General features: G+C 40.3%; 1 protein-coding gene across 2 annotated transcripts in view; it reads left to right on the top strand.

Annotated features, from left to right (window-relative positions):
• ntn1b (netrin 1b) overlaps positions 1–18,771 on the top strand; it is a 62,481-nt gene that overhangs the window by 30,174 nt on the left and 13,536 nt on the right. For both annotated transcript variants that reach the window (XM_020050645.3, XM_010874506.4), the window contains exons 3-6: positions 5,215–5,403; positions 11,481–11,630; positions 13,238–13,291; positions 18,425–18,499. In XM_020050645.3, the coding sequence (XP_019906204.1) occupies positions 5,215–5,403; positions 11,481–11,630; positions 13,238–13,291; positions 18,425–18,499 (468 nt within the window). The remainder of the gene's footprint in view (positions 1–5,214; positions 5,404–11,480; positions 11,631–13,237; positions 13,292–18,424; positions 18,500–18,771) is intronic.

Below are 18,771 nucleotides of genomic sequence, written 5' to 3'. Positions count from 1 at the left end.
CAGAGATCACAGAGCTGGGCTTATAAAAAGAGAGCGCTGCCTGTGACATCTCTACATGGCAAAGCAAAGGGGAGATGCCTTCCCAAACTGCTTCTGTGCCCGAGAGACCACAGGGAGAGAGGGGTATGGTGTCCCGCTGAGACGGCAAGCAGAGAGAGTGAACACACACCCACATATGCAGAATTCTTTTAAACCCGCTTTAGTTGTTGCTAAGCACAGCAACAGGGGTTGTTTGTGTAAAAGGAGCCTCTATATGTCTTCAGGCAAACAGGCAGTATATATTTACTGGATGCATACTTCCCTTATACTACCTTCTGACTAGTCACATAGAAATTAAGGATTGCATGACCACTGAAACATATTTTCTCCAGTCAAACCCACACAGTAACGTTACTTCTCCACAATCGGTCTAAAAGCTATCACCCCCTTCAAAAAATGTTAGAATTTGAAAAATGACAACTGTTCAGTTTGGTCACAGAAACCAATGGTTTGGGCCAAAGCCAGAATATATGTGGGTAAAGAAACATTTTAAAACTACCCAGAATCTGATTTCTATTTTTGATAATTTTTTTTATCACCTTAATAAATTCTAAGCAGCCTCATACTGAATTGCTGTATGTAACAAACACCATTTCAAGACCAAAATCTAATTATTTTATCCGGTTTATATATTACATCTGTTGTCACATCTCAGGGCAGAAAGTGCACTCTTTGTCGGCTTGGTAGGTCCTTGAAGTAAAGATGAGCAATTGTTGATGATATTTCATTAGTATAAAAAGGCATAACTGGCTGAATTTACAATACCTTGATAACATCTCTTGAATACACATCAGGCAACCTGCCCCCACTTTGCCTCCACCAGCACTATCCTCCAAGCCAACCATGTCAAACTGTAATAAAACAACCAGCAGTTTTTGTGTTTAGTAGCCCTCTAGATTAGATTAAACATTATGGTCAGTGAACAGTACGAGTACAGTGCAACGAAATGCATCTAACCAGAAGTGCAAATAGAAGAGGGCAGGAAATGTACAAGTATTAAGTAAAGTGTATTTTACAAGTGGAATGTATATATGGGCAATGAGGGCAAATACAGTGCAAAATGGCAATTCCAAATAAGCAATAAAGGCAAATAGAGGAAGGTAGAAACATTTACAAATGTCCCTCTAAAGGGGAGAGAGCTTCTAAATGCCAAGTATCAGTGGTGGTGTGAGGGCCCAGTACGGGAGACCTCCAGTGTAGAGAGGTCAGAGTTTCCATTGAGCTCCAATAGCTGCTGAATGACGTGTTCAAACCTCCTCCCTCACCGCCTCCAATGGGGGCCTCATTAAAAAGGACACATAGGTGAGAAATGTCCTGATGTTCAAAGAGCTGTTTGTCTAAACCTGTTAGCTCTGGTCAGACTTATCAAAGGAAAATGCCTTTATGCATTCTTTATCAGTGCTCACACTGTGTTTTTTTATTTGTTTGTGTTACTAGGGTGACAATATGTTATTAAACAACATCCTTGAAACAGTGTTCCCAATAACAGAAATATCTGCAAATAGATGTTTTTTCATTATACTATAAAGTATGTATTTTTACATCGATTTTGTTTTACACCCCAACTTAAGTAATCAAAAGCATTCAAAAACCTTGTAAAATGATTCATCATCTGGATAGCTCATTCAAAAAGGCTTTGTTTTTTTCACCCTCATCAAAATAGCAGCTGTTCCAGCAGTGCGCAATCAAAATATTTATAGTAGGAAAATGATCAGTGTCTGTATGAATGTATGTCATGAAACCCAGAACTATAAGGGTGACTGATGTAACAGGACAAAAGACCTGCAACAAAAGAAATTCAGCAGTGTTGCGAAGTTTAGGTTATACACCAAATGAACATTTTCAGAAATATTCTATGTGAAATGCCTCTACCCAGTGGTTACAGCCTCTGGATCCCCCTTCTTCAAATTTTCAAAAAGGTTAATTATATATATATAAAAAACATTGTTCCAAAGTTAACACAAATTACAGTCAGACTGGACAAGCCATTTATGATCAATACAAACCAGGGCTGCAGTATATCCAATACCATTGAACACTCTGTGATGGTGTACCTAATGCATTACTTTACTACGCATCACGTTACTTAAGTAAAACATTAATGATTTTCTATATTTTTGTAGTTTACACTCACTCCTGTCCTTATGAAAAGCTTTAAGAGGCTTGTCAAGGCTCACATCAAAGGAAGATTTCGGTTCATCCTTCAGATCAGAATTGAATATTACTGTTTCCTACAGTCTCATCACCAAACTCAGGCCTGGACTCCACACTGTTCAAATGGAATTGAACTCTCTTATGGCTGACCAGGCTATGAGGATTGGTAACAGTATTGGTAACAATACCACCTCCTCACTGACTCTTAACACTGGGCCCCCAGGGGTTAGTCCTGGGCCCACTGATTAAAGATCCTACAAGGGGAAATACAAAGTGTTTTATTTATATTGACCAGACTTTTTTTTAGATTGGCCAGATTTGCGATAGAGATAAAAACACCTCACAATGGAACCTCAAAAATTATACTATAAACAGTACCATAACAGCACTTAGTATTGTTGCTACTGCACAATTTAGACATCTCCATTCCCACTTGATACTGTGCATATACTGCAGATACCATAGCCACATGGCCGTCTTTGCACCCTTAATCTTAAATCACATTAGTGTCTTTATGTTTACACTTTTGTATTTTCTCCTTAAGTTATTTCTTATTTATTTACTATTTGTTTATTTTGTTGTTGTATTCTCACAAGGGGACTGGCACGTAAGCATTCTGTTGATCTATAACCTGTGTATCCTAAATCCAGTTAAAGCCATTGCTTTAATTCTCAATAAAAAATATTGTGAGGCAGCTGTACATGGGTGGGGTTGGCACTTTTTGCTGTCCCTGGAAGGTTCTGGAACCTACCTACCAGCTTTCTCCATGGGCTGTGTTGGGTGTGTTGCTGATTCAACTGGTTCTCAGTATATACACAGTAAAAATGTGTGCAGTATATCTTTGGGATTGTGGCAAGTACTGTATATGTTTCTGCCCAGGGGACACTGATGTTATCTTTCCCTCGGCTGACTGACAGTGTTAGGTTGAGAGGGTTTATTGGGTTGTATACTATTGGCCGCTATCATTACGAGCCTTCAGTGACTGAAACACTAACTGATCATGAATAAACAGTAATTTTACCAGATTCCTTCGCTCTTCATTGTTGAATAAGCCCAGCATTCCTCTCAAAACCAATCACTCAACTCCTGTCTGCAGTCTGAAGACATAGATGGCAGTACACGCTGTGTTTGGTTAACATCAGACACATTGGTGACAGGCAGGGTATGTGTATGTGCTACGGAGGTGTTGAGGCTCTGCAACAATCCACAGCCTGCTTTGAATGCTTATTAGCCTGGCCTTTTCATTCTCTCTCAGGTGAAAACAGAATATCAATTCACCTACTGCAAGTTGTGGGATGATTCATCATTTCAGAGTCCCACATGTGCCATGTCCTTCACTATACATGATTACAATACTTGAACATAAATAGATTGAGATTTCGTACCTCTAGTAGGTTCAGCAGCACTTCAAACAACAGCAAAAAGGCACCAGTGTATGCTACACTGCCTGGTATGTGCCCACTGTTACAACCCCAATTATTTACATGGAGCTTCAGAAAACCCATTTCCTCCCATAATCGTACTAAATTTGCATTCTTATTGAAAACATATTGTGTAATTTGTTTCTTCAGTTGTTATTTTGTTGTCAGTGGACAGCTATATGGGGCAGATGCTGTGAAATACATTTAGGCTTGCTGGTCTAAATTGAGCTTATCAGTACTTGAGGCTCTAAAGAACAATTAACAGAGTGATTGGAGAGCTGGCCAGGGGTATGTGTTTGAGATTGTTGTGTACACAAACTCTTTGCTCATAAAAGGGGAACGGGGAAATGTGGCCTTTGTTGCATGATTCATTCATTGACGGATACTTTCCTGGGTCATGCTAATCTCTCCAATCTCAACTGGCTGTACTGTAATGAATGCTTCTTCAACTGGCTCACTGTAAAGACTCAAGGTACAGTACCAGCATACCATGTTTCCTCTGGTTCGAAAGCAAAAAGCATTCCATTCCATTTCCCATTCATAAAATAAAAGTCCTATTACATGTCCACTCACACCTCCACCCAGAGTGGAGATTACATCTTGGATAAGGAGCTGGTAAGGAGCCAGGGGTAGAGAGTGTCTGGTGTGTTGTGAGTGTTGATTGGTCCTGCGGTTTAAGGTGTGTGTGATAACCCCATGACAGCTGCCAAACACCCTGGTGTGTCTGTGTCTGTGTCCCATTTAGAGGAAGCCAGTCTGAATCCCACCCACCTGCCAACCCAGGTCCCCAATGGCAGGTGGAAGTTGGTTCATATGTGATTGGGTGCTGGTGAATGTGTAGCATATATCCTTATCGCTCAGATCTAGTGGATGTAACCGTAAGGCTGGATGCATTGATGGAGAGATTATTCAACAATAAGAATCCATGTGGGCTTTTTCTCCAGCCCTGTCACAGCAGTACGTGCCTGAATGAGACTAAAACAGAAATACTCAAATTTGTAAGTGAAACATTCCTTGACAGTACTTTGGAATAGAATATCAGCAGAGCAGAGGTGGAAAATACACCCACAGAGAACTAATGAGTAAATCACTGTATTTTATTGGGAAGTTATTCCTCATGATGTTATGATAATAAAGCAACTAGCTGAGAGAGTTTGTAAAAGCTATATCTGTGGGATAGAAATCACATCTTTTGGGTCCTGACGTCACTATCAGTCAGTTTTATTGTTTTAATAACTCAACTCACACATTGCATCGGAGCACAGGTGTCATTAAAGTAGCAGTTCCTTTCTCAATGTCTCAGTACACCGCAAATCACTAGTTGTTCTTTGGCTATCTTCTATCAGCAGGCAAGCTTTTTGATTGGAACATATTATGGTCAACACCCTACTACAATATATCATCAGCTTTCAGCTCCAGCTAATGTTTGGAGATCCTTTGTGTTGAGCGTCGAGGTTCAGAAAACCAAAGCTTTCGTTAAGTGTGTTCAACACCTGTGTTACAAGTGTGCGAACACCTCTGACCTCTATGACATTCCCCCTGTGCTCTCTTTGTCTCCACCTCTTTCTACCCTGCACTCTGTCTCTCTGTCTCTCTCCAGCCTGCCATTGTAACCTGCATGCCCGGCGCTGTCGTTTCAACATGGAGTTGTACAAGTTGTCCGGTCGGCGGAGCGGAGGAGTCTGTCTCAACTGCCGCCACAACACTGCCGGACGCCACTGCCACTACTGCAAGGAGGGCTTCTTCAGGGACATGTCAAAGGTCATCTCCCACAGGAGGGCCTGCAAAGGTATTTGGGCTGCTGCATGGATCAGGGAAGGCTCAGAGATACCATCCTTGGACCTGCGAGATTTATGTTGTCAGTGGAAGGTTTAATTGTTCTGTATGATATTTGGACATTTAACAAATTATCAGAAGAGAATAAGTTATTCAAATGCGGTTAGCATTATTTTTCGCAACTTTTATGCGTAGGACTTTCCATTACTTCATTGCCGTTTGTTATGTGAGAAAGAGGAAAGAAAGTTGGAGGAGACCAAAGCTCCCACCTGTGCCAGTGTTACAGAGCCATTGTACCTCTGGTATGTGGAGTCTTTTGAGAATTCCCTGACAACACAAGCAAAACAAACAGGAATAAGATGTGAGAAGATCTGCTGTACAGTTGAGTGGAAACAGATCTAGCTAATCTTCCCCCATCCCCATGCACACACATTCACAGGTGCAAGCACATCAATCAGGTGTGAGTCCAAGCTGTCCAGGATTAGGGAGCAGACAAACGCGTCAATCCTGCTTTCTTCCTGCTCCAGGGGGAGAGGAGATAGGCCCCAGTGCATTAAGCAAACAAGCGTTTGTGTCACACACACACACACACACACACACACACCAGCATAACCAGATGCTGAGGCAGTTTGGAGGGAATTCACAATATGTTTTGAAAAACTATTGGTAGAAATGCCTTGACTTGATAAGTTATATCTCTCATAGAGGGATTGGAGTGAATACATTTTTTTTGGACATTGCCTATTATATATTAGGAGGATCCCAAAGATGGACCGTAGTGACCATGCTAGTCATTCATTCATTTTATTTGATTTATTTGCTTAACTTGGAGAATCATAAGGATTGGTCCTAAATGTCCTTCAATTGTAAGAGGGAAGGGGGGAGACCTCAGGGAGTTTCCATGAAAAAACGGAAGAGTGGCCAAAAGCAAAAGTGAGTTGTGCCATGGAATTCAGTGCATGAGTGGGTGCAAACAATCTCTTTGAACAAGCCAAGCATTATTTTCACCTCAGCATCAGATCCATCCACATTAAGGCACACGTGCGGCGGGCATTGTGGCCCATTCATTTCTAACTAAGCCTAGGCGGGGGGCGGAATTCTATCCAGGCGGCGCGGTCAGCCGTGCTCATACTCATGAAGGCTGCTTAAGCCAGGCTCAAGCAAGGCAGACACAATAGAAATCTGTTCCACTTCTGAAGCGGTGCCATCGCTGTTGACCAATCACACAAGATAACATAGCCTGGTTTATGACACTTCAGCTTGCCAGTCCAACAGCAGCACCCGCTGTAGTCTCTACTCTAACTAGCTAGTGAGTTTACAGAGCCACATAAAAAAATTAAACACATCTGCGTTTTCTGATCCAGCTTTGGATTTATACTTTCTGTTGCATATCGTCATTGTTATTCATGTTTACGGTGGTACATAGCAATTAACTTTTCCCACGTTGATTATGTTTATTTTGTTGCTCTTGTCACTGGCAGTGGATATCTTGGGTGAGGGAAATAAACATGTACTCTGTGGGGAACTGGCTGTTTAAGAATGCCATTACCCTAGGCCTAAAACAGGATGTATTTCCAAATGTTAATTATATGACACTAATGTCCTCCGTGTATGAAGAATATATTATTGTTTCAAGTCATGTGTATTCCTAGTCCCACTACAATGTGCTGTCGTACACTGGGAGCCATCATGTCGGCATGTGGCCTCTTCTGCTTGCGCTTCAGTGACAACTGAGTGACTCTGTGCAGACCAGCATAGTGGTCTCAAAACACAGCTGTGGCTTCATTCCTGTTTGCTCTGAGCCGGGCCCTGGGGGCGCATATCCTCCAGTGCCCTTCAGCCTGGTACACCACCGGCCAATTAGTCAATGGAACTGTTACATATTACATTTCCTACTGCAGACCAGAAGGGACCTCCATGCATAACTCATTATGACCATTCCAAGTCTCTCGGAATGAAAGCATCAGCACAGTCAACCATCATTTATTTAAAGCAGCTGCTTACCCACTCTGTTTTGGGGTTGTTTCCCCGTGGAGGTTTCAAAGTTCACACCTAATTGGAGTTCAAGGCCAACATAGGTCATGTTGTGCTGTCTTTCTGAACTTGTTTGATTGATCTGTTGCACTTCTCAGAAGTGACTAATGGTTGGGAGCGTCATCATTGCACTGCAAGCTGCCAGCCTAAACATTTTTACGGGCTATATTTGGGATGCAGCGAGGGCAGAGGATGAAGCTATGTGCAAGTTAATGTTACAGAGGTTCTCCCCTTCCCTAATGAGCTTACCACATAGTTACTTGTCTGAGGCTTTCTAGAGAACTGTATCAGTAACCTGAAGGCTTCCAGCGCTGCCTCGCCATTGAATGTGGTCCTGGGATCAAACCCAAACAGCCTGATTGCTTCGCTCTCCTCAGGTGACAAACTCAGCGCTTAGTGACATAAGTTAGGGCCTACGGTATTTATTGTACCACTCAGTCAACCATCTCTCTCTCTGCTGTTTTTGGACAGGAAACACAATGCTGTGCCAACGAAGCCAGGAGGAAGTCTGCTTAAATTCTCTAACCCGAACCCCCAAAATGTCAAATCCCTACTCTCATAAAGGTGGAGGGTAAGAAATAGACCCCTCCAAAACACAGCGTCTCCAGTGGCATTGTGGAATGCCTCATGCTTTATTTCCCAGATTAACGACTTCATCCCTCATCAAGCACAGTGTAAATACGGCTCTCAGGGTTTGTTTTATTCCCTGTCCTCTCGTCCACTCTGCCATATAAGCCTTTCACCAGGCCCAGGGCAGTGGGGTAGCCACACAGGGCCACACTCCAACTTCTCAGCCACTCCTTGCCTCCATACTGCTGGCATGTCCACACTCATAAGGAAATTAATTCACGTTTGTTTCCAGTGTAGTACTCAGAATGTTAGCAACTATTCCCATTAATGAGAGTTATCTAAAGAACATTTAGATTTGAACAGCGTTATTAATTTTTTTTATTCACAATTTGCAACCGGAATGTATCGGGCTCACAGAGTTAGGCACAACACATGCACACAGCCCGTTGACCTCACCAAAATCTGATATGAATGTGAAAAATAGGTTAATGGAAATAAATGTCAGTCATGTCATGTCGGACAGATGGTGAATCTCCTCATTGCCCCCCCAGTAAAACTAGCCTACATATAGTCTATTATTTGTATGTTTATTTAACATTGTGTTGAAGTGAGAATTGGAGTATGATGCTTGTATTGATGTCAACTGTAATGTACGAAGACTAAAATCAGACCATATTGGATTCCTAACCCATCAAAACCATGCTGGCCAATTGCACAGCCCTCCATGCAGCCCTTGGTCTGGGCCATTCAAGCACACGATTCTCATTGGTGCAGTAAGACATAATAAAAACAAGACAAGCACGGCATTTGTGTCAGAAGTGGTTGAGTTAGCTAACTAACCATTCTAGCTAGTTCTGTCAATAAAATAATTAGCTTCCCTGATGTCTATCAGTGTCTGTTTATACATGGATACAGAATAATCTTGGGACTTCTGAATCTAGAATTTACACCACACCAATCCTACGCATAGAGCAACACAATATATTCACATTGCAGGGATCATTTTGTTATTTATTTAGCTAAACCATGTTTGGAAGGCCCGTATTGCTTATTAGAACTTTACATTATAAAATGTGTTATGGCCTTTGCCGAACCCACAAGAAAGTGTGTTCCTTTTATTTAAGATATCTAGTGTGAATTGGCCCTTAGCACATTGCAGTATTTTCAGACAAGAGGAAGATGACTAAATAATGTGTGATGTGAAGCCACAGACCGCATCACTATTCTGAATGTGGCATTCTTTGTAAAATGTTACAAAAAATATTCATGGGATTCTTGAAAATGAAGGTTTCTTAGTATTATTCGTTTGGTTAACCAAAATTGTATCCTTCTATTAAAATTAATATTACATTGAAGGTAATTCTTTATATATTTTTAATTATCAATATATTCCTTACTGGGAAATGTTGTTCTCTGGAGTTAAGGATACCAATTTTAAACTCTAAAGACTGATAAGGATTCATATTAACTGATAAAGATCTTATGTCATTTCATTAGCCATCTGTGAAAATTTCTCCCAAAACTGCAAGTCCTGAAAAATGATTAGGTGAACTACATCAGAATTGTCTTCAATCCTAAATGATTAAAATCTTAAAATTAAACCAAATGTAAAAAAAAAAAAAATCGGTATGGAAGATTGCTTATCGATCTTGCATGTTAGCTAAACATTTACATTATCACTACATGACTCCCTACTACAGACCAACTGTGAAGATTCCACAGCAGGAGGATGACCAGCAGGAGAAACATACAGGTGGGAACAAGTAGGTGGCAGTGAGAGATAGCAGGAGTCTTCAGGCAGAAACTAGATCAGCACAACAACCAGATCGGCGCAATATACATATATACTGTATATATATATATATATATATATATATATATATATATATATATATATATATATATATATAGTCTACTTCAAAAGTACTGGCAAACTTGATAAAGATGATTAAGAAAGCTGTATAAAGCCTTTAAACACTTGTTAGACAGTAAATGTAAAAGAGATGGTTTTCAGTGTTGTGATGGAGTTGAAATGTATGTCTCTACTTGGATTCATATCACACATTTATCAAAAATATACATTTTAAATGCGTTCTTCATATTATTTTAAATCCCAGAGATGTTGTTATTTAATTTTTTTTATGTAGTAATGTAAACCCACCCCAAAATTATTAACAACTGTTTTGTATAAACATGGAGGTTGCACTCTAGGACAAGACTTACATCCTGTTTGGAATTTCTATCGCGACTGTAGAAAGTCATTTCAAAATGCTTTAGAAGATAATACCCATAAAATAAACAGAATGCAAGAGCACGGCTACATTTTCCCTACATATACAGTTTAGAATACTGTTTTTGAACGCATACTCTCATAACCCTGGGCATATGTATTGTATTCCTACTGTGTGACGTAGGCAAGAACCACAATAACATTCTGGCACGGAAAGATGGAGGACTTGATTAGAAACATGATTTTCATTCATGACCTGTTTTAGTTTACATTTTGAACAGAATGACTGTAGGAGTTTAGTATACCTCAGGTTTTAAAATGTTGAAGAACCAGAGGTCAGGTTGTTAAAAGGCATAATATGATGAACAAAATTTTGCAGTCATACTTGCCAAATGTACTTTCACTCCAAATTGAAAAGTGTTAGATTTTTTTTATTTAACAAGTGATTTCTAAAATTCATAAAGGCCATTGAATCTGAGCTAATAGCACCCATCTCCAGCCCTTATTGGACCACTTCAAGCTATTTTCATATTACTCTTCTGCTACATAAAACACAACTCTAATGGGGAGAGCTGGGCTTCAACTTCAAACACAGGCTATATGGTAAAGGTTTGGCAGAGCACGCACAGAAAACAAAATTCTTACATTTAATGTGCAATCCTCCCAACTAACAGCTTAAAGAGACGACTTTGAAGTGTGTTCCACTCTCTGATTAATGGGGAACATTATTCAGGCTTTATTGGTAATGATCTCTTTGCCAAAAAGCTTTGCATTGGAAACTCAATCTAAGAAGAGCAAAGGGTCTGCTGTGCCCAATGTGGATCACAACGGTCCATGAAGAAAACCCAACACCATGGACACACTGCTCATGGACACATGGCATGTGTACTTTAAGGTAGCAAAGCAGTCTAAGACTCCAAAGTTCAGCATTGCTTGGTGAGACTATCATTAGCAGGAATTCTGATTGTGCTCTACTGACTTCCTCAGTCTTTCTCACTCCTGCAAAGTTAACTGAGGTTGTTGGGTGAAAGAGCATGTGACCCATGTGACCATTTGGTTGTAAAAAAGCAAAATGGCTTAGCACTGATGCATAAGACAAAGGCTTGTTGCTATCTTCAACTCTTTAAAATCTGTTGGGAGTTGTTGGACAAACTTTTTGGAGGTTTACCATTAGGGCAGGTGCCAATAACTTTGATCTAATATGCATTTTGAATTGAAATCTAATTTGTCTGTTTCCTTCTCGTTCCTCCTAACAGCATGTGACTGTCATCCAGTGGGCGCAGCTGGAAAAACCTGCAACCAAACCACCGGGCAGTGCCCCTGCAAGGATGGCGTGACTGGCATCACCTGCAACCGCTGTGCCAAGGGCTACCAGCAGAGCCGGTCTCCCATCGCCCCCTGCATAAGTACGTCTCATCGCTGACAAACGTTTCCTCAGACAGATTATACAAGTCAGGCCACCCTCAGCCCACTAATTGATTTTTATACTGAAGAATAATTCATGTAATTAATAAAGTAGGCATGAGATTACTATCTATCGAACAAGGTCTTTCCATGGTACCGCCCCAAAGGGGATTGGATCCAACACCTCACAATCTCCCAACAACCTTCACTGTGGGTTGTTCTTTAAGGTGGGCAACAGTCTATAGATTTAAGCGTGTCATTTTGTAAAGAAATAGCACCCATGTAAGCATTCATAATTAAGATAGAGGTACAATAAAGAACTCTAAGTGAGCAAGATACTGTATGTGGATTTTTCCATATTTTTTTTTTGTGACTGGTCAGATATAGTTTACATTATCATCTTATCAAACATGAGTTTTCTCTCCCACAAAAGTTTTTTTTTTCTTCTTCTTTTTTTGTCATGTAGTTCTTGTTTACTTTGATAAACACGTGGGTAAAAATTGTCATGTGCCATGGTTGATTTTCAACAATACCTTCATTCTTTTTAAACGTTGATTAATGGATCACTGAAGGTTAATACATGGAGAAAAGGTGGTTTGCTCAGGCAATTTTAGTAATATTGTCAGTAATTGTATGAATATTAAAATCAGTGGTGTAATTATTTGACAAATAGATTATCCATCTCTGAATAACAATCCAATGATTGAGAGGCAGATTTTTTCTGTTGGCCGTGCCCAGCCTTATTTATGAATTCATTTCCCAAGTTAATTCTACTACATTTTGTCCTCCTGTTACATTATTTATTTTGTTTGATAGTTCACATATTCACCAAGCCTAAAAAGCAGGCCATAATGGCTAGACTCTTATATTAGCCTAGCAAGTTAAAGGTTCAGTCCAGAAGATTGATGCCTGATACTGTACATTTATTGGCAGTATCAGCGGTACACAGATTTCAACTGCTTAACACCACCGCCGCACACAAACTGGGCAGATGAGTGTTTAGCACCGCTAAACAGCTGGCATGACAAGATAACAATAATGCCCGGGACACAGAAATCTACAAGTGTCCTCCATTTTACACAACCTTTTGTTGTACTCGGAAATTGAACAAAGACATAATACAAAAGGAATGTGTGATATATGCTTGACCAGGATCCACAATCAATAGCAATGAGTTAAATCTGTGAATTCACTGGAATAAGTTATTTTGTAAATTTTGTTGGAAAAGTAACACATGGAAATGGGGTTCTGGTTTTCTAAATAGTATGTTTTAGGTTCAGAAACTTAATATATTGTTTTTCTGATATTACATGCACAGCCATACAATAAAGCAGAACAAGTGAAACAAATAGGAATCTGGCTATTACTGTGTATTTCAAGCATAATATATGTTCACTGATCCAAAATCAATAACATGACAAGCTATAAGGCATTCACATTAGACTACATTTAATTCTCTGAAGTCCCATTGATCCCTAAGAAAAATGAACAGGAAGGGAACTGTAGAAGTGAGACGTCCTGACTACTTTGTTCAGTTTTTCACATATGAAGCTGTCAAACCGAGAAGTCATATGAAAGGTCATACTGTTTGTTTCCTGTTCTGTTCCAGAAATTCCCGTTTCATCTCCCACTGCCACATACACCAGCTCTGAGGAGGCCTCAGGTGAGTTCGTCACACTGCTGAGACATGTGGCCTTCACTAGCTATGGCAATTAAAAAGTGATGTGAGATCAATATTTTTGGTCACGTCTCTCACTGGCCTCCCAATCTGTGTTCATCTTGCCCAGTGTATCCTCCAAATCTGATTACATGCTTCATTTACACCTGTTTTTTATCCATTCATGTCACACTTTTCTAGGACAGAATCCTGCCCATGCACACTTATTTAAACCGCATTGTTCAACACATAGCTCTGGGTTTATGCACTATAATGTAACACTGATTTTAAATTATACCTCCGTAATGTTTAGCTCATACATTCAGTCATTTAGTGCAAGCTTGATGCCCTGACATACTGTGCGTATGGGAACAATGAGAGACCTTGAGCAAAGTATTTTTGTTCCATAAGCCAACTTGTTTTTGGTCTAATGTGTACTTAAATTGCCATGCAGGTAAATCAAATAACAGGCATTGCAACCAACAACCATTTTATGGCGCTGTGCTAGGTTTTTTCCACTGGATGTCTTGCACCTGCTGCTAATTTTTTTTGATTGCAATGGATATATCAAGAGATTTTGTGTTCTAACAGATCTAGATATTTTATCCAAAATATTTGATATACTTCTTGAGTTTATATTTAAGTCTTTATTACAGACGTCATGCAAGGAAACTGTTTGCCCTGTAGTGGGTATTATGATTGAAACAGTTTGATCGAGGGAAATCAGATATTTTTTAATTTCCTCATTTATCATAGCACTGTTATGGTCTGTCCTAAACACTGTATAAATATATATTTTCTAATTTCTGAATTCTGTTATTCTTGTTCCTAATACAGTGCATATTTTCCTGAATTGTGGATTACTCATTTGACATCTGAAACTAAATTCTGGATGTGTTGTTTTGAATTCACTTATATTTATATTCTTATGAAGCTATTTAAAGTTGCATACAATATATCTATGGTAAAAATATTCTATATTTTAGTGTTATGAATTGGTAAAGGGCCGATATCTTATGCTCTGTGGAAAGCAGAGATTATTCTTTACTGGTAGAACGATGTCAACGTGAAACTGAATTTCCTGTCACAAGAATAACAGGCCGGCATATTGTACTTCCTTGAAGAAACATTCTGAATTGAAAGGGAGAATCATTTCTTATTATCTGGAAGTTGTTATTTAACCAAACAAACCAAATCAAAATCTTCTTTTAAATTGTCTGTAACACAAGTTGTTGCATTCCATATCACTTTCATTTCCAACGTTGTAAAGTGTAGCTTTAATGCAGGCGTAACTTAATACAGGCGTAACTTAATGCAGGCGCAACTTAATGCAGACGTAACTTAATGCAGGCGTAACTTAATGCAGACATAACTTAATGCAGGCGTAACTTAATGCAGGCGTAACTTAATGCAGGCGTAACTTAATGCAGGCGTAACTTAATGCAGGCGTAGCTTAATGCAGGCGTAGCTTAATGCAGGCTTAACTTAATGCAGGCATAACTAAATGCAGGCGTAACTTAATGCAGTCGTAACTTAATGCAGGCGTAACTTAATGCAGGGGTAACTAAATGCAGGCGTAACTTAATGCAGATGTAACTTAATGCAGGCGTCATTAATGCAGGCGTAACTTAATGCAGGGGTAACTAAATGCAGGCGTAACTTAATGCAGGCGTAACTAAATGCAGGGGTAACTAAATGCAGGCGTAACTAAATGCAGGCGTAACTAAATGCAGGCGTAACTTAATGCAGGCGTAACTTAATGCAGGCGTAACTAAATGCAGGTGCAACTTAATTCAGGCATAACTTAATGCAGACGTAACTTAATGCAGGCGTCATTAATGCAGGCGTAACTTAATGCAGGGGTAACTAAATGCAGGCGTAACTTAATGCAGGTGTAACTAAATGCAGGCGTAACTTAATGCAGGCGTAACTTAATGCAGGCGTAACTAAATGCAGGTGCAACTTAATTCAGGTGTAACTTAATGCAGGTGTAACTTAATGCAGGCGTAACTTAATGCAGGCGTAACTAAATCATTGTGATTGACATCCTCTTTCATACACTTCTATATTTTTATTTCATATGCATACATTTTGATACAGGACGTTATTTCATTAGTTAGTGCGAACATTTGGGATGTTTTCCCATTCTATTTCCATTGTCTAATACCCAGACAGCTTCAAACTGTTACAGTGGATGATCTTCAAGTACATAAAGCTGGTCTTCAAGTATTATTCCACTGTTTTCCTTTTTTGTTGCAAATAAGCTAATTTTAGCTTCCACGTCTTTGTTGCAAACCTACCATAGTCTAGGTCACGTTTTATCTTTAACATCGGACTAACAGTGTTCGGCACCACTGATTTAACTTTCCCATGCAGTAGTGACCAATTGCAACAGGCTATGAAATCTTGTCAGGGACCCACGCAGACACCACCCTCCAAATTAAGAGCGGTGTGGTCCCAAGGGACCTTGGAGAATGGCGTTGGCCCAGCTCAAGAGGCCACACCAAGGAAAGGTTTGTCCTCCGAGTGGGGGTTTGGGCCTTAATGAGAGTGTGGGTGTGATGGCCTGTGCTGGGATTCTGCTGCTGGGCTAATGTGCAACGGCAGCTATCAAAGGAAGGTACGACGAAGGGGCCTCCAGGGGCCAGGGAGAGACAAAGAGGCACCAGCCCTTGTCACTTCATTTACATGGAAATCAGGTGTGGTCGATATGGACTCGTCAAATTCATTTAGTTTAGGATTTCCCTTCTCCTTTTTTCATTTATTCTCCAACCAAAAGCTGCCAGGCGTTTCACTAGAAATGTTTTCTCCACATACATGCGCTCATTCCCCATCCCCCGACTTCACCCCAATCTGCCTTTTTGGGGCAGGGCGTTTTTTTCTCATTCCACTGTTACCCGGGCAACCTCATTCACACTGTGTATAAAAGGAAAGAAAGGGGAGGACTGGACAGAGGGCTGGAAGAAATAATGAAGTTTGTCCATATTCAGGCAAGCTGAAAGGTCCCCTCTCTCCCAACTGGCCCCCCTTTTCCCTGGCCGACCAACCCCTCGTTCCCACCCCCCTCCCAAAAAAAGAGCATGGGGCTTATTACACTGGGAAGGGGAGCAACACCAAGAGATGTTCTGCTTCCAATTTGTGTCAGTCAGTAGAAAAGTGGAGGGAACAAACCATTTACATTTTCAGTTGGGTCTCTGATTTTAGCCCCATCTCCGCTATTACAAAAGATGCCTGGCTCCCTGACAACATGACGGTCGGCGGATATCGATAAAGCCACTTGGCATGTTTCCTAGCCCTGGTCAACAAAGGCTGGTGTCAAAGGGATAGCACCAGACACTGAAGCAATTAATCATAATTCAACATGTCATTGTTTTTTTTATTTATTATTCTTTCAGTTCCATATTTTTCTCTGTCTAAATGTGGATCTTTGGAATGTAAACATTTCACTGACAGTTTACAAAGGATTATCAATATTTTTTAAAATATATATTTCTCACATATTGTGCTTTATTAGATACAGTGGGGCAATATACAGGATAGGGTTTTTGCTTTAGGAGATTTCAACACATGGTGCAGCAGTACTCATGAAAGAAGGGGCTTTGACCCCATGACCACCCGAGGCTAGATGATGAATAACATTTTACTTTATGCAATTTGTTTCTGGCCACTGATTTGCAGCTGGCTCCCCTGAGAGGCTATAGAGAGGCTAGTCCTGGCCGACATGATTGTATTCCTTTTCTCACCTCAAGAGGTTTGGATACTGTTCGGCCCCTGCTAATTTTTGCTAGGCTTCTAGCTAATTTCCCTCAGTGACCGCCTTTTGTGCAAAAGTGACCTTTCCAACCCTCAGTTCTGGCACAATGGATGCCAGGACTGACAGGCTAGAGGTTTGATGTGTAGAGGTTAGAGGAAGAGAGTGGGAGTGAGCTGACTGGAGAATCTTTATAAGCCTGCATAACCTCTGCAGGGACACCATTACAGTATCGGGACTCTTTAAAGACCTGGGGGACACAGAAAGCTTGACACAGAGGACCATAATAATATTTGGCAGAGGACCATAATTACATTTGGCAAGAGATTGAGCATGTCTATCCTTCACAGTAGATGCACTGCAAAGCAGTGTTTGCCAACCAGGGATATTAAGGCCCCTGATGGGACAGAGTACGTAAAAGGTAGGGAACCACTACTGTTGAGGGTACACTACCATTCAGGTTTGGGGTCACTTAGAAATGTCTTTTTTTTTTTAAATACAATTTTTTTGTTCATTCAAATAACATCAAACTGATCAGAAATACAGTGTACACGTAGATGGAAAGGGTTGATTTTTAATGGAATATCTACACAGGTGTGCACAGGCCCATTATCGGCAACCAGAACTTTATAAATAAATTTGAACCAGTCCAGTGTTCCAATGGCACATTGTGTTTGCTAATCCAAGTTTATCATTTATGTAGGCTGATTGATTATTAGAAATCCCTTTTGCAATTATGCTAGCACAGCTGAAAACCTTCTTTAGATTAGTTGCGTGTTTGGAGCATCAGCAATTGTGGGTTCAATTACAGGCTCAAAATGGCCAGAAACAGAGAACTTTCTTCTAAAAACTTGGCAGTCTATTGTCGTTATGAGACATAAAGGCTAGTCCATGCGAGAAACTGCCAAGAAACTGAAGATCTCGAACAACGCTGTGTACTACTTATTTCACAGAACAGTGCAAACTGGCACTAACCAGAATAGAAAGAGGAGTGGGAGGACCAGGTGCACACCTGAGCAAGAGAACAAATACATTACTAGTGTCTAGTTTGAGAAACAAGAAAATATTAAAATGGGCAAAAGAACACAGACACTGGACAGAGGAAGATTGGAAAATAAGTGTTATGGACAGACAAATCTTTGATGAAGATTTGAGGTGAAGTTTGAGGTGTTCGGATTACAAAGAAGAACACAGACACAGACCAAATTAAAAGATGCAGGAGTGCCCCCATACTTTTGAACAGTAGTGTAAATTCTGGCGTGTGCCTAAAAATAATTTCTTCAATAAAAGAAAATAGGCCAGTCATAAAAGAGTCATTCAAATTGTGAGGTTGGCTGTGTGATGTTGGGTGTAAGCTAATCCACTACCACTTTCCCCCTTTTCCACAGACTGTGATTCTCACTGCAAGGCATCCAAGGGCAAGCTCAAGATCAACATGAAAAAGTACTGCAAGAAAGACTACGGTGAGTCCACTGTGCAGAAATGGATGACCCGGCCTCAGCCAGCAATCGAGGGTCAGTCTTCTTTATTGACTCGATCAGGAGGTTGTCCAATACCCAGCCCCCCGATGGGTTTCTTATAGCAGCCACAGTCTCCACTTATTAACACTCCAAGGATTGGAGTTATTGCATCAAAGAGAAAAGGTCTCTCTCAGAGGTGGACTCTGCTAACAGCATTCAGCTTTCAGAGAAATAAGAAATGATGGAATTCAAAGATATTCAATATATTCTGAAGG

The sequence above is a fragment of the Esox lucius genome, chromosome 11, assembly GCF_011004845.1.
Source record: "Esox lucius isolate fEsoLuc1 chromosome 11, fEsoLuc1.pri, whole genome shotgun sequence".
In the NCBI taxonomy this organism is placed as follows: Eukaryota; Metazoa; Chordata; class Actinopteri; order Esociformes; family Esocidae; genus Esox; species Esox lucius.
The sequence above is the reverse complement of the archived record's forward strand: the minus strand, read 5'-3'. Positions and strand labels throughout refer to the sequence as shown.